This window comes from Scaptodrosophila lebanonensis, unplaced genomic scaffold (assembly GCF_003285725.1).
Source record: "Scaptodrosophila lebanonensis strain 11010-0011.00,11010-0021.00 unplaced genomic scaffold, SlebRS2 tig00001415-arrow-pilon, whole genome shotgun sequence".
In the NCBI taxonomy this organism is placed as follows: Eukaryota; Metazoa; Arthropoda; class Insecta; order Diptera; family Drosophilidae; genus Scaptodrosophila; species Scaptodrosophila lebanonensis.
Genome location: NW_022060742.1, coordinates 184,972 through 197,714, shown reverse-complemented (window position 1 = coordinate 197,714; position 12,743 = coordinate 184,972). Strand labels below are relative to the sequence as shown.

The 12,743-nt window shown below is 41.2% G+C and overlaps 1 protein-coding gene across 1 annotated transcript; it reads left to right on the top strand.

The window, feature by feature from the left end:
* The first annotated feature begins 6,209 nt into the window (after nucleotides 1-6,209).
* LOC115632600 lies at nucleotides 6,210-11,583 on the top strand. Its single transcript, XM_030529825.1, has 6 exons — nucleotides 6,210-6,573; nucleotides 6,688-6,827; nucleotides 7,759-7,983; nucleotides 8,071-8,216; nucleotides 8,398-8,672; nucleotides 10,535-11,583. Exons 1-6 carry the CDS (start codon nucleotides 6,255-6,257, stop codon nucleotides 11,581-11,583), a joined length of 2,154 nt encoding a protein of 717 aa, XP_030385685.1. The 5' UTR covers nucleotides 6,210-6,254.
* Nucleotides 11,584-12,743: the final 1,160 nt, after the last annotated feature.

Below are 12,743 nucleotides of genomic sequence, written 5' to 3'. Positions count from 1 at the left end.
TCCCTCCATTTTGAGCGAAAGGTTACATTGTTATTAGGATCAACGTTTGTAACACCTAAAAGCAAGACGAATTCCCGAAATTAAAACATATCCTCTCCAGTCCCCTTAAAGGTACTCTGCTAGGATTTGCCACCTGGCTTTTAAAAGCGGAATACTCTTTGGGAATATTCTCGATATGATTATTTTTGTAAGATCTGTATTAAGGCAGTGCATGCTATATGGTATAAGTGTTGCTTCCATTGCTTAAGCAAGCAATATGCTTGAATGATGACTGACGTCATAGAAAAGTTGAAAACTTTTAATTTTTAACTTGAAAAGATTTATTGGATGGGCAATTGGTGGCGTGAAAGAAAAGCTTGTACACAATAAAAGAGAAAGTGTTTATTGATTTTTCGGCGAAATGATGAATACCTTATGTATTCATGAATGATGTTGTATGAGTGAGTGAAGGCTTGAGTTGCTTCCCTCCCTGTAAATGATTTTGTTTTAAAATTTAGGCAAACAGTTGAAATATCGACAGTACCAGAGCGCCTCAATTACTATATAAACCTCAGCGGCAACTCGGGGTCTTCATTACCTTGACCTTTTTTTATTTAATATTACTTAGTATACACTTTTTTGCTATGCAATATAAAACAATGCTTTCTAAACGCCTCGGCATATGTCGGACACTGCCATCTTCTGACATGGTTCGTGTTATCCCTTTTGTATGGACAAAATAAATAATTGAGCCACTTAAGCAAATCACCAAACATAGGCACTGGGCCATAATTCATGCGTATTTGGTGGTGTGTGCTTGACAGTCGTTTTGTGTGCCTACATCAAATTTTTTTACCTCGCTCAGGGTATGCTTTATTTTACAAATTTTGCAACCAATTTAAAAAATACTGCAGCTATATAAGAGCATACGAATAAGCAGGACGTTGATGCACATGCTATACGTATGTATAAGTATAAACGTTGCATATATAAATGTATGATTGCAATTGTTGCTGACTTTCTTTTCTCTGCAGGTATGGAGTATTGCTCGCCTGCATTTTACACTCCCACTTAACCAGACTTTACCAACTTGCTGCCCATAACGACAGTCGCATTTCACTCGACTCATTACTTTGCCATAATTTTCCTGCTGTCCATTTAAGGAAAATTGTATGAATATTTTCAGTACAGTGAGCACCTCCCTATGTTGGCAGAATCTCAGTGAAACTTTATAGACTCGTTTTATGATCAAGCTGATCAAGAAAATGTGTGTTTTATGTAAGGAATGTTAAGAAACCATTAAGTTATCATCGTCCACTGCACAAAAAGTATTTGTGTTATTGGTAATTGTTAAGTAAACAATATAGAAGCAGGATTTTTGATTCTTTGTTTACTTGAATTAATTGCAAACTATCTTTGGTATGCAGTCTAATTGGTCGAGAATTGAATATCATAGCATAATTCAATTATATTTAATAGTCTCCGTAACACTACTTGACACTAGATTCAATCACAATTGTCCTCATGTCACACTAACCTAACTAGCCTGGCGTCCATTAAATACTTGTGTGTCTGCTGGCAGCCTCCACTATGAGGCCAGGTGGTCCGGCTGCTGCAGAAAGCGGCAGCTATTTACGCACTGCCCACCTGTAATTATTACTGCCACATATTTTTGCTCGCACTACTTATCGATTTCTTTTAATTAGCTTTTGCGGCATTTATTTTGAAGAGATCGCTCTGCCGCATGGCGTGTAATGTGCTTCGTGTTTGTGGGAATTATACCGTATTAAGCGTTAACTGAACGATTCGCACTTACTTTTTTATGGCGAGCGCGATGCCAGCTTGATGGCCAAGGCGTGCTAAGAGGGGCCTTGAAGTGCTATGCGTGGCCATCCATTATGGGCTGCTTATTGTGCTGAAACGAATGGTTGTGTTTGGCGTTCGATCGAGTGATTAGATACACGAAAGTAAAATATTATATCGACGAATACGAATAAGTGTAACGGGCGGGAAAGTGAGTTTCCAAATTTCTTTTCTTGGTATGCTTGTTAGGCCAGCAGCTCTTAAATTGCTATCGGTTTCGATTTTTGATTACATTGTCTTTTTGGTGAACTCGGGCCATCATATGCCCAAGTTTTTCACACCACTTAGGATTTCTAAGTACAATGACTGTGTACGTAAATAACTTAACTTAACCCAAATGGGAGCATGGTGGGAAAATTGAGCATTCTTCTAATTGTTAGCCGTCTACTTTGACCAAAACCTACATCTGTACACATTTTTGGTGGATGCTTCCGGCTACACCTAACAGCTCAGACAGAAAACCGGCAGATTCATCTATAAGTGCTCGTTCTTTGACGTCTGTTAGTCGCAGCTCTTCCATCTTATCTACGTCCGCTTCTACGCGTTTGGGGGCATTAACAAAGCTATGTAATTAATGTTTTTTCCGCTCCGTATAATTACTAACCCAAAGCAAACCGAAGCAAGCCCAAGCGATGTGTCGAACATTTTTGAAGCTCAGCTTCTTTACGAACTTTTTTAGTAAGCTTGGTGCCACGTAATGAGAAAAATCGTACTGCTTGACTTGAAAACTGTTGTTGTGGAAATTGTGTGAAAGTTTTTTTTCGGATGGCTGTATAAATTACCGGCAAAAATGCAATTAAAAATACTTCCAACACTTCGTTAGCCCAATTAAGTAAGTAACCAGTGTGTTGTTTATGTGTGCACAACAATTATAAAAGACACACATGACTTGGCACACACTTGGCACAACTTAGCTCTCCACTTGCCTCTCGCACAGTACGAGTATACTCCTACGAGTTACATAATTAAGTACAATAAAGTATTGGCGATGCGTATCTAATAAAAATGGAAAGGGCACTCGACGTCTTTTATCAAACGGGACGGTTTATTATTAATTGGCATTTCCAAATTATAGAGGCAACAAAAAGCATCCTGGCCATTTCAACTTGAATGCAGCACAAATATATACGAGTACTATATATATGTACATATTTTTATTCATTATCGTGCTGGCCATTCATTCAGCATGCTTGGCCACCCAGCGGGTACGTTGGGCTAATTGGCCATGAAGCGTTAAAATTGGAAAGTTCTGCTTTGTACTTTTGTTAATGTCTGAGCATCATTACCATTACAACACTCCACGACCTCGTCTCCCTTATCTACTTCCTTGTTCACATTGACGTCTATATCGCCACCATCGACTTCGTCTTAAGCTGTTGTGGCATAGGAATGGGCATTGTTTTTTTTTGTCGCTAGGGCTTGGACGTGCTATTTACTCTACTTTTCTGTGGTTAAATTATATGTAGCATTGAAACGTAAGTGTGACTAAATCGATAATTGCCAACTCCAGCTAGATTTTTTGCAAAAATAGAGCGAGGTGTGTCAGCGGCTTGTTTGGTTTGTAAGATAAGCTTGGCTCAGCAGGCATTTGCTTAGGCCAGGCATTAAAAGTTGATGAAAATAAATGACTATTATTAATGAAAAGATCATATTGAAGTGCGGATATATGCATAAAAGAAGAACCACTTTATGAGACATGCAAATACGTTTTCTGTAGGAAACATTATAAAAACATACATACTATATGCAAATGATACATGATTTTACTGATAAAGCAAAATAGGTATTACACACATCCCCGCACTCAATTTTAAAGTCGTTAAAAATATATTTAATTGCAGGCAGAGGTGAGACGAAAAGGCAAAGCAATCATTTTTTCTTAATTACCATCGTTTAAGCTTTAATAAGTTGTCAGAAGCTATTCTGCGGCGCGTGGGGTGAACAGCAGAGTTCTAGGGTAGAGAGTAGAGAAGGCACGAATTTTTTGCTCGTCCTACAGTTGAGCTTTAAAGACTATAAAAAGGCGGTAAGCTAGGGAGAGTGTCTGAAGTGCAGAAAGAGAAAAATACAGTAACGCTGAAATGGGTTGTGAATGAATTTGAGCGCAGTAATCATTTATTTTTATTTTTTTGTGTGAGTGCTGCGATTGGGCGCAGACTGCTCACAGAGGCATGTACAAATCGCACACTGCATATACGCGTATGTATCTACATACGTACGAGTATGTACACATGTTTATTTAAAACTGCGATTACGATAACAGGCAGACATTTGTCTCGCCAAACTCAGTGGCCGTCAGTTAACAAGTAGCAACAACCACAAACGCCTGTCCGTGTACGTCAACCATTCATTGATGGTGTCTTCTTTCTTCCTGCGCCGCTCCAAGGTGCACTCAATGTTGTTGTTGCTGCATGTTGCCGCTCTTCTCGAGTCGTTTCATTCATGAGCTGGAGTTGGAGCGGCTTTCCGCTGCTTACGTTTCTGCTAGTCAGTAGACGTCTTGGATTCCACTATTAAACGAAGCGAAGTTTTCCGTTTTGTTTTTGTTGCTTTTCTGTTTTGCTTGACTTGTATTCATGTTTTAGTCGTCGTTGGTGTTGGTGTTCTTTGGCCAAGTTCGGCTGCAACGAAACAGAAAATAGAGATGGGCCCATAATAACAGTAGCCGTTAAGGCCAACAGTCAACCAAAGCAATACAAAGTGTTACGCTTAAAACCAACAAAACTGTACCACATTACAGTTACATACTTGTACATTCATAGAATATATGAAGCGAAGCACCACATATCCATTTAACCTATTGCCACTTTTCTGTTTTTGGCTATTGAGCCCACGTATCACAAAAACGAAACGCCAGCTGAAGCGAATTATATTCAAAAATAACAGACAATTATATACGCATAAACATATATGTACCACCATATAACCACCAGATTTATCATATACCATATAGTATGCATCACACTTGAATGTTTTGGATTATTAGCCAAATAAAATTCTGATTTGTGATTCAACGGAAACAAATTACATCGAGCACATATGTATATACATAAGTACATACATATACTTAATTAGAAAAGAGTATAGTCTTATTGTGCATAGGAGCATAGGATACTGATGCTTTTCTAAATGATTGTTTATGCATTTATAACAGTGCTGTAACTCTATAGACCTTTTACCGGAACCCTCACTGTGGCCAAGGACTGCACTTCTCTTTGTGTGTGTGCTTGTGTGCCTTTATTACTTCTGTAGCTGTGTGGCTACAAGTATATAGCTTTATAGCTTTAGTTACAGTAGCCCCTGTGAGCTTCCGGGCATTTGCCCTTTTCAAGAATTGTTTGCCTGCCCTCTGGAGTGCTCTCCTCTGCACTCTCCCCTTTCCTTGTGCTCGCGCATTTGTTTGCAGTGCGTTGTAAATAAATTGTGTTGAAATTGTATCACTTGGCTGACCACGCATCGAGCCCACACGGCTGCAATTCCTACAACAACATCAACATACATACATATGTACATATGTATGTATGTATATACAATACAATGCCTTAAACTCGCACCGTTTACGATAGGCACCAGAAGCCCCATACGCTCACATAGGTTGACTCGCCCGTGTTCAGTTAGCAAAAGTCCATTGACAGCCGATTTTTGGTCGTTCGGCTGTTTTGTTCGTTTTGGCCCTTTTGTGACACCAAGATACAAGTGGGAGTAGTAGGGAGCACTCTGCCAACGCTCAAGTGATATCGACTTACGGGCAAAGTGCTCATCAGTTGTATCGAACAGGACACATTTGGTCAAAAGTACGAGTATTTGAGAGCCCGTCTGTGTGGGTTTGTGTGCGTCGGTGTGTGTAGGCCGCAATGGAAATGGCAATACCAATGTTTTCCAAGACCTTTGACATAGATTTGTACGAAATTGTACCCACTAGTGTAAACATTGTTAAACGTTTTTTAAAGTGTGTGGCAAATTGTTTATTTTTTGTTTATTCTAGTTGTTGTCAAAACATATTTTTCTTTCCGATTATAGTCACTAAAGAGAGCTGTGGGGGCGCGTAGGTGCGTAAATTATCCATCCACTCGTAGTTGTGTGGGCGCTCAGTTTCTTTTGAATGAATACGAGGGGTGTGTGTGTGTGTGTGTGGGTGACACATGCCAAAAAAAAAAGTTATTTAATAGAATCATAATACCCCATCCCATGGGTGTAAGAATTAAGTACAATTAATGAAGTGAGCAGCTCAGCCAACTCAACATAATAGCCACAAAACCAGATCTTAAATTGCGAAGCTTCAACCGATTATCACCCCATCTAAAGATTGAATTAGCCGAGAAACTAATTTAGACAGTTCTGTTGCAACTTTCCCTTTTCACAGCATTCTCGAAAGTGTCAGCAATCAACTGGCAGTAGACGACCTAAAGACCATGGAGAGAGGAGTACCAGAGACGACATTGTACATATTGGACCACGAGGGCTTACAGGCTGTTTCAATGAGTGGGCATGAGGGTGTAAGCGAAGCGCCGCTTTTGGTTGAGGACCTTGTGGACAATGACGTAGATCTAGATGCTGATGATGACGACATTGACGTGGACTGCGATTCGTTTGAGTCGATGGAGACGATATCGGACAACGTTTCAATTTGGATGGATGGCGAAAAGCATTGGGTATCTGGGGTCGATGCGAATACAACGTGTGCGGATCTGATCAGTGCCCTCCTCAGCTTTCAAGAGCTGGAGCAGCAGCTGCAACCTTCATCGACGCTAGACACCACTAAACGCAATGCAAATAGCGTGCAGCGAGAGCAGGAGTCTGATAATAATACCATCAATCAATCAAAAACAAATACGAAAGAGGCGAACAAGTGCTCCGAAATGTCGTTGGCAATTACACAAGAGTACGTGATTGTAAAGCAACTTCGTCACTACGAGGAGTATCTGGACGGTGGTGCACGAGTTTTTGATGTGCTGCCGGCACGTCATACGCTGGCCAGAAAAGAGGTAAGTCTTTATTGAGCTGGCACTCGCCTACCGAGAAGCGAACGAGCGTGCAGCCATCTAACTATCAACTGCTCTTTTGACACATGCATCCTTGGGCCAAATATGTCAGTCCGTTAGGCAGTTGGTGCACAGTTAACAGTTTACAGTCAGGCCTGAAAGGCAGGCCACCCTAAAATTAGGTCGCTTCATATATTGATTTGTTTCAATTACTTAATCACTTCTTAATGCACATATGCTTATGTATGACAAAAAAAAGTACATTAAACAGTACACAAATTACCTCTTTGTGTCTGAATAACTGACATGGAGCTCCCGTTGCAAAGTCCTTGCATGTCCGAAAACCTGTCCTGCTCTGACGAGCCTCTAAAGAGACAATACTTGCTGTCTCGAGGCCAAGGTCCGATGCCCTACCCCGTACAGTGCTTGGCGTGCGTATTGTAATTAGGATGTTTTTCAGTTTCGTAAGGTTTTTGTTCTCAGACATCCTGCATATAAGCATATGTACTATATGCTGAGGTAAGTCAAGAAAGAATATATTGCTTTTAGCTTCAGTACCAGCAAGCGCCGCCGGCAGAATTATCTGATGGTTATTCTTGGGGGCTTGATCATCCCACTTATCGGGTCCTCAAAGAGAATTTTAACATGTGTTTGTAGAAATCACATACGATTGCTTCAGTGTTTAGATTAGATACTTTATATGTTAAGTATTTAATTGTTGAAGTGTAAAGTCTTGAATAGCCGCATAATAATTATCAAAAGGCGATGTTCTACACTTATCACACACAGCTTAAGCTACCATATTTTAAAAATCCCTCCTTCCACAATTTCATGTGTTAACTGCACACTAACAGTTTCAGTACTAAACGTGTGTTTGTTCGAATTTCTTTTATGCTGTCGCATGGCTTTGTCTACACACTATTCACGAACAAAGTGCGAGCTGCTGCTGCGACATTTGGGGGCACTGCCACTGGGACAGCCAAAGACAACAGTGACAGCGTCAACAGAAGTGGCAACAGCTTCACCCTCTCCGAACAGCAACAATAAAGTATCCTCATTGCTATCTACGGATAAGGACAGCGGCATGGGCAGCCCGATGGGCAGCTCGCGAAGCGCACGTTTTCGACGACGTGGTAAGCACAGAGCAGCGACAGGGGCGGTGGCGGTGGCAGCTGCAGCCTCAATGACAACCAAATTGGCCCACTGGTGGGGCACGCAGGGCAATGGCAACACGGTGCATCCAAAGAGGAACAGCCAGATACAGCAAAATCAGCGCCAGGAACAGACGCTACAGCCACAGCAAACTCGCTATAATGCATGTCCAAATGAACGCCTAATGAAAATTATTTTGGCGCAGGACGAAACCATACACAGGCAGTTGTCCTTGTTGCGGTAAGTTTCAAAATGTGTTGCTATACAATGGGTGACGGGCATACTAACTAAGGAAGCGCTTCACAGACTACAGCATGCTTTAATGTCTATAAAATTTCTCTAAAACACTCATATGCCTCCATTTCTTTGATTTTATCATTCCCCGATCGCCTACCCCACCCGTTTGGCTCACACCCCTCAGCGAGAAGGAACGACAAATCTTGAAAATTGAAGAGGAAAAACATCGTGTACGCGAACGTGAGCTGGGTAAAAATTATCTGCTCGAGACATATTTGAATGCTCTGGATGAGGCGGAGTACGCCAATCTGAATGCACAAGCGATTGATGCGAAAGCGCCTCGAGCCACATTGACGATGACGGCGACGCCTACGACGCCCGTGACGAGAAGACTACAGGCGGGAGATACAGATTTCTCTGGTGTTGCGCATGGAGAGCTAGGAGCTCACATTTTTATAGGTAAATTATAAATATTGTGAAAAGCGAAGCGTTTCGTAGCACCTCGCTATGTCGGGTCCATGCTATCGAGTTGATTAATGCGCTTCTACGCCTGCATTCTGCAGTCGAGCAGGCACGTACGTACTTCTATTGTTTAAGGCAGGAATCGAATCATCGGTCGCCAATGGACGCCAATAGCCGGCTGTACTTCAATGGTCATTGCTACTAGACCTTTCTATGATTTGGATTGGCTTTTGACATCACAAGCTTATTACTGCTAGTTTCCCCCTGAGAGCCTGATAACACAACAAAAAAAAACATAAAATAAACAAGAAAGGAATGCTAAAGTCTCCAACAAAAAGGAAATTAATTTAATTTAATTAATTAATTAATTTAATTTAATTAATTAACTAAATTAAATATAAAATATTCCATACATGCACACATGCAGTTACATTTACATCAGAATCGTGCCTATGCGTGTATGTGTATGTATGAATGTGTGCATTGGGCCTGGTTATATGGCTATAACTTTCTTTCTGATCAACTTATCATAATGAAACTTGGTATACGGATATATAATCACTAACTGGATGTGTCTACTTTAGTTCAAAATTCCAAGAATTATAAGGAGTTATAGAAAATCTTGAATAGTGGGGGAGTGGAAAAAATAACAAAGTCGTCCTTTCTCCGGCTCAGGTGAATCTGTATACCAAGTTTGGTTATTCTAGCTCTTATACTTTCTGAGATCCTTGCCTTCATACAGACAGACAGGACACGACTCGGCTTGTCATGCTGATCAAGAATATATATACTTTGTGGGGTCTACCACTCCTCCTTCTGTGTGTTCCATGTACACTCGCACAAAACTAATATACCCTTGTACCCTTTGGGTACAGGGTATAAAAATCAAGTTAGACAGTTTAACAGTACATACAGACGAGTTTATACAGGTGAAAAGGTTAATTGAAATAGGTTAAAGAAAGCATACTATTTAAACATTTTCTCTGGCAGATTTCCATTTTGGGGGAAAGTAGCTGCGATTTATAATTCGTGGGTATTTCCATAGATCCATTTTTCAAAATGAGCTCTCTATCATCTTAACTTGGCTATCTTTTAAATTAAGCATTGGCAAGAAGTACACACCATCTACATACATATATATTCCTAGTAGGTACGATTGTGGCTCACAGTTGAAATTGTTGAGGAAACTCAGGCTCAGACAGTCCGTAGCTATATTGTTGTCGCTGTAACAACAAAAACACAGCCAGATGGACGCATGTACGAGTGTGTGTGTGTTTATATGTATGTGAATACATATTTGCACAATAATAAATTGTAAATTAAGGCTCTTTCGTCGTCATGCTGGCTGCAAGGTTCGTTTTTGTGCGACTCACACTGCACGCTGCTGAATAATACAAATGTGGTATCCTTATATCAGTGTGTATGCACATATATAAATACATATCCTATATAGATATGCATGTTTGTGTGAATATGCTTCCGACTCGTCGCGGCTAGCAGGTAAAATGCTCGAGAGTGTATATTCTTCATATCTGTCAGCTAACAAGCATGCATATGCATGCATTCGAGCATGTCTGTATGTGTTCGCTGTTTGCCGCAGGACATATAGAATACGCAACGAAACCCAAACAAAAGTCGTTATTAAACTTGGAAATGATTTTACAACAAGTTGTCGGTGTGTGGAGCGCGGGGGCGCAAGTTTCATAAACATATGAGCTGTGCCCAAGGACAGAAAAGAAATCTGCTGGGGTACGCACGACTATGGGTTTCTATGAGGCATTGAACTACCTTCCGGCAGCTAGTTTATTAAATTTGCACATACGGCGCAACTACGAGTATAACCACATTTCCCTTTCCAGATGAGCCCTCCATGCCACAACCCCAGATGGAAATGGGGGCGGTCACAGCTGCAGAAAGTACTGCCATACCTGGGGGACTAGAGCTGCAACCGCTTCGTAGTGGATGCGCCACCGGAAATGCGTTCGTTGCACACAATGGGGCCGCACCAACGGCGGCAGTATCCGGAAATGAGGCAATGGCGGACGTCGATGCCGCCATCGCAGACGATTTACAAATATATTGGCTGGAAAAGATATATGCAGTGAATAAGCAACTGCAACGGGATGAAGAACTGTTGCTGCGATTGCATGCCAAGGTGCGCAAGCATCAGCTTAAGCGGGCCTATCAGACCAAGAGTGAGGTCCTGCAGCAAATCGACAAGCTCGACTCAGAGCTTGCAGCACAAGTGGCCGATATACATGGCGTGGAACGCAAACTCCTGACGGCCAACGAACAGCTGAAGGCTAAACTGGGAGTTCTGGAGTTCCTCAGTCGTGAGTTCGTTGATAATTTGGAGCAGGACGACGTGATTGAGACTCAGGTCGACAGTACCAAGTTGTTGGCATCCAACCAAATGAACTCAGCGCGAGACTTGCAGGACTTGCGCCAGTTAATCGCAAAACCAACCCCAACACCTCAAGGGCAACCAACACATCCAGATAGTCCTGTGGATGCAACACACCAAAGCCAAAACAATGAGAACACCACGAAGCAACGTCAGCTGCAGGAGCAAATTATTATTGATAAGAACACACATGCGCCGCAGTTGGCCGACGCCAAGAATGTGAAGAAACAAATGTTTACGGCGACACAAAGTGTGGCGACATCAACAAGAGCGACGGCAGCACCAATTGTGCCGACCATCAGTAAGCCTACAACAAAACTGCAACAGTGTCATCCAAACGCCGTGGCGCCTCTATTATTGTCAGTCCCACAGCAGCCTCACCAACACCGTGAATCCGCCGCCGCGCTCTCCGTTGGCCATTGTGCAAAGCCGCCGATGCCTTTGGCCGGGTTCCTGCCAAGGTCGGAGTTCACGGATATCACCACTCTGGGCACGCTCGTGTGAACTCGGCTAAGCGATTAGAGGGGTGCACTGGTGTTGTGCAGAAATTCCATTTTGGCAGTGTAATTTCGGGAACGAGTTGATGCAAGCAATGGCGAGGGAGTGCGTTTTATATTATATCTATAAATATTTGAATACAGGCACGTTTCTGAAATGTATTAAATGTTTCGTACCAAATTAATGTCAATTAACCAAAAAATAAATTAATATGTTACTTAAGAATGCAAGTAATGCATTATCGTATTGAATACACAACTGGTGTCTGAGTTAGCTGTTATCTTAGTATCTGTTGGATTTGATTGAAGTGTATCTAAAATACATTTTGTGGATGCTTGTATGGATGTTGTCTGTACCATTATCAACTCGATATTTGCGCATTCATTACGTGGCTACATTTTTCTTTGACAAGCGTGCATACGAGTTCCAAGCGCAAGATAAAGATATTTTTAATATTGGGATTTTCAATTATCTCTCTTTCGCAGCCCACGTTGTATGCAACAGTTCTTGTTGCTACTTGCTGCCTTGTTTGCCTGGGTCGATCGGGGTCAATACAAATTAAAGCCTACATTTCGGCAGAATAGTAAAAATAAAATTGAACACTTTGTGGAATAACAAGCAAGATTTGCTCAACCACCGATCTCTTCGAGTTTGAATCTGAAGAGCCGGTATCAGTTCAGTGTGTGAACGCATATTTAAACCATAAATTATTGCCATGATTGTTGTGAGAAGTCAGTACTAGTAGTATCAATCAGTAAAGTAGACTTTTGCTTATGTAAATCGTCTTTTATTTTATTTTAGTTTCTTTAGTTTCAATTTGATGCTCTCTGCTGCTTAAAATGCTTTGCTTTTGGGTTTCCTTTTGCTTTCGTCATTTGACACTTTATAAACTGCCATTATGAATTTTGTTGGTTGTTGTTGGGCCGATTCGAATGACGCTATTGAAAGGTGTTTGTGTAATCAATAAGTTGTTGTGTGTATTTATATTCCTTGTTGATTTGGTTATTTCTAAGTACGTTTTATTCTCGCTTACAATAAAATACCATAACACACAGTAATCTTTTGCAATTTGTTTTTTAGTTTAAATTGTATCGCGTATTTATTTTTATTTCCTTCGGGCATTATAATTAATGCTTCTGCGAACACATCACATGATACATAGTTGC

Bases quoted from the DNA above. Each gene is read 5' to 3' on its own strand.
- LOC115632600 (XM_030529825.1), top strand. From the start codon at position 6,255: ATGGAGAGAGGAGTACCAGAGACGACATTGTACATATTGGACCACGAG. The intron at 7,984-8,070 runs GTGGCGGTGGCA...GTGCATCCAAAG, and splicing joins ACAGAGCAGCGACAGGGGCG to AGGAACAGCCAGATACAGCA. The intron at 8,673-10,534 runs GTAAATTATAAA...TTCCCTTTCCAG, and splicing joins AGGAGCTCACATTTTTATAG to ATGAGCCCTCCATGCCACAA.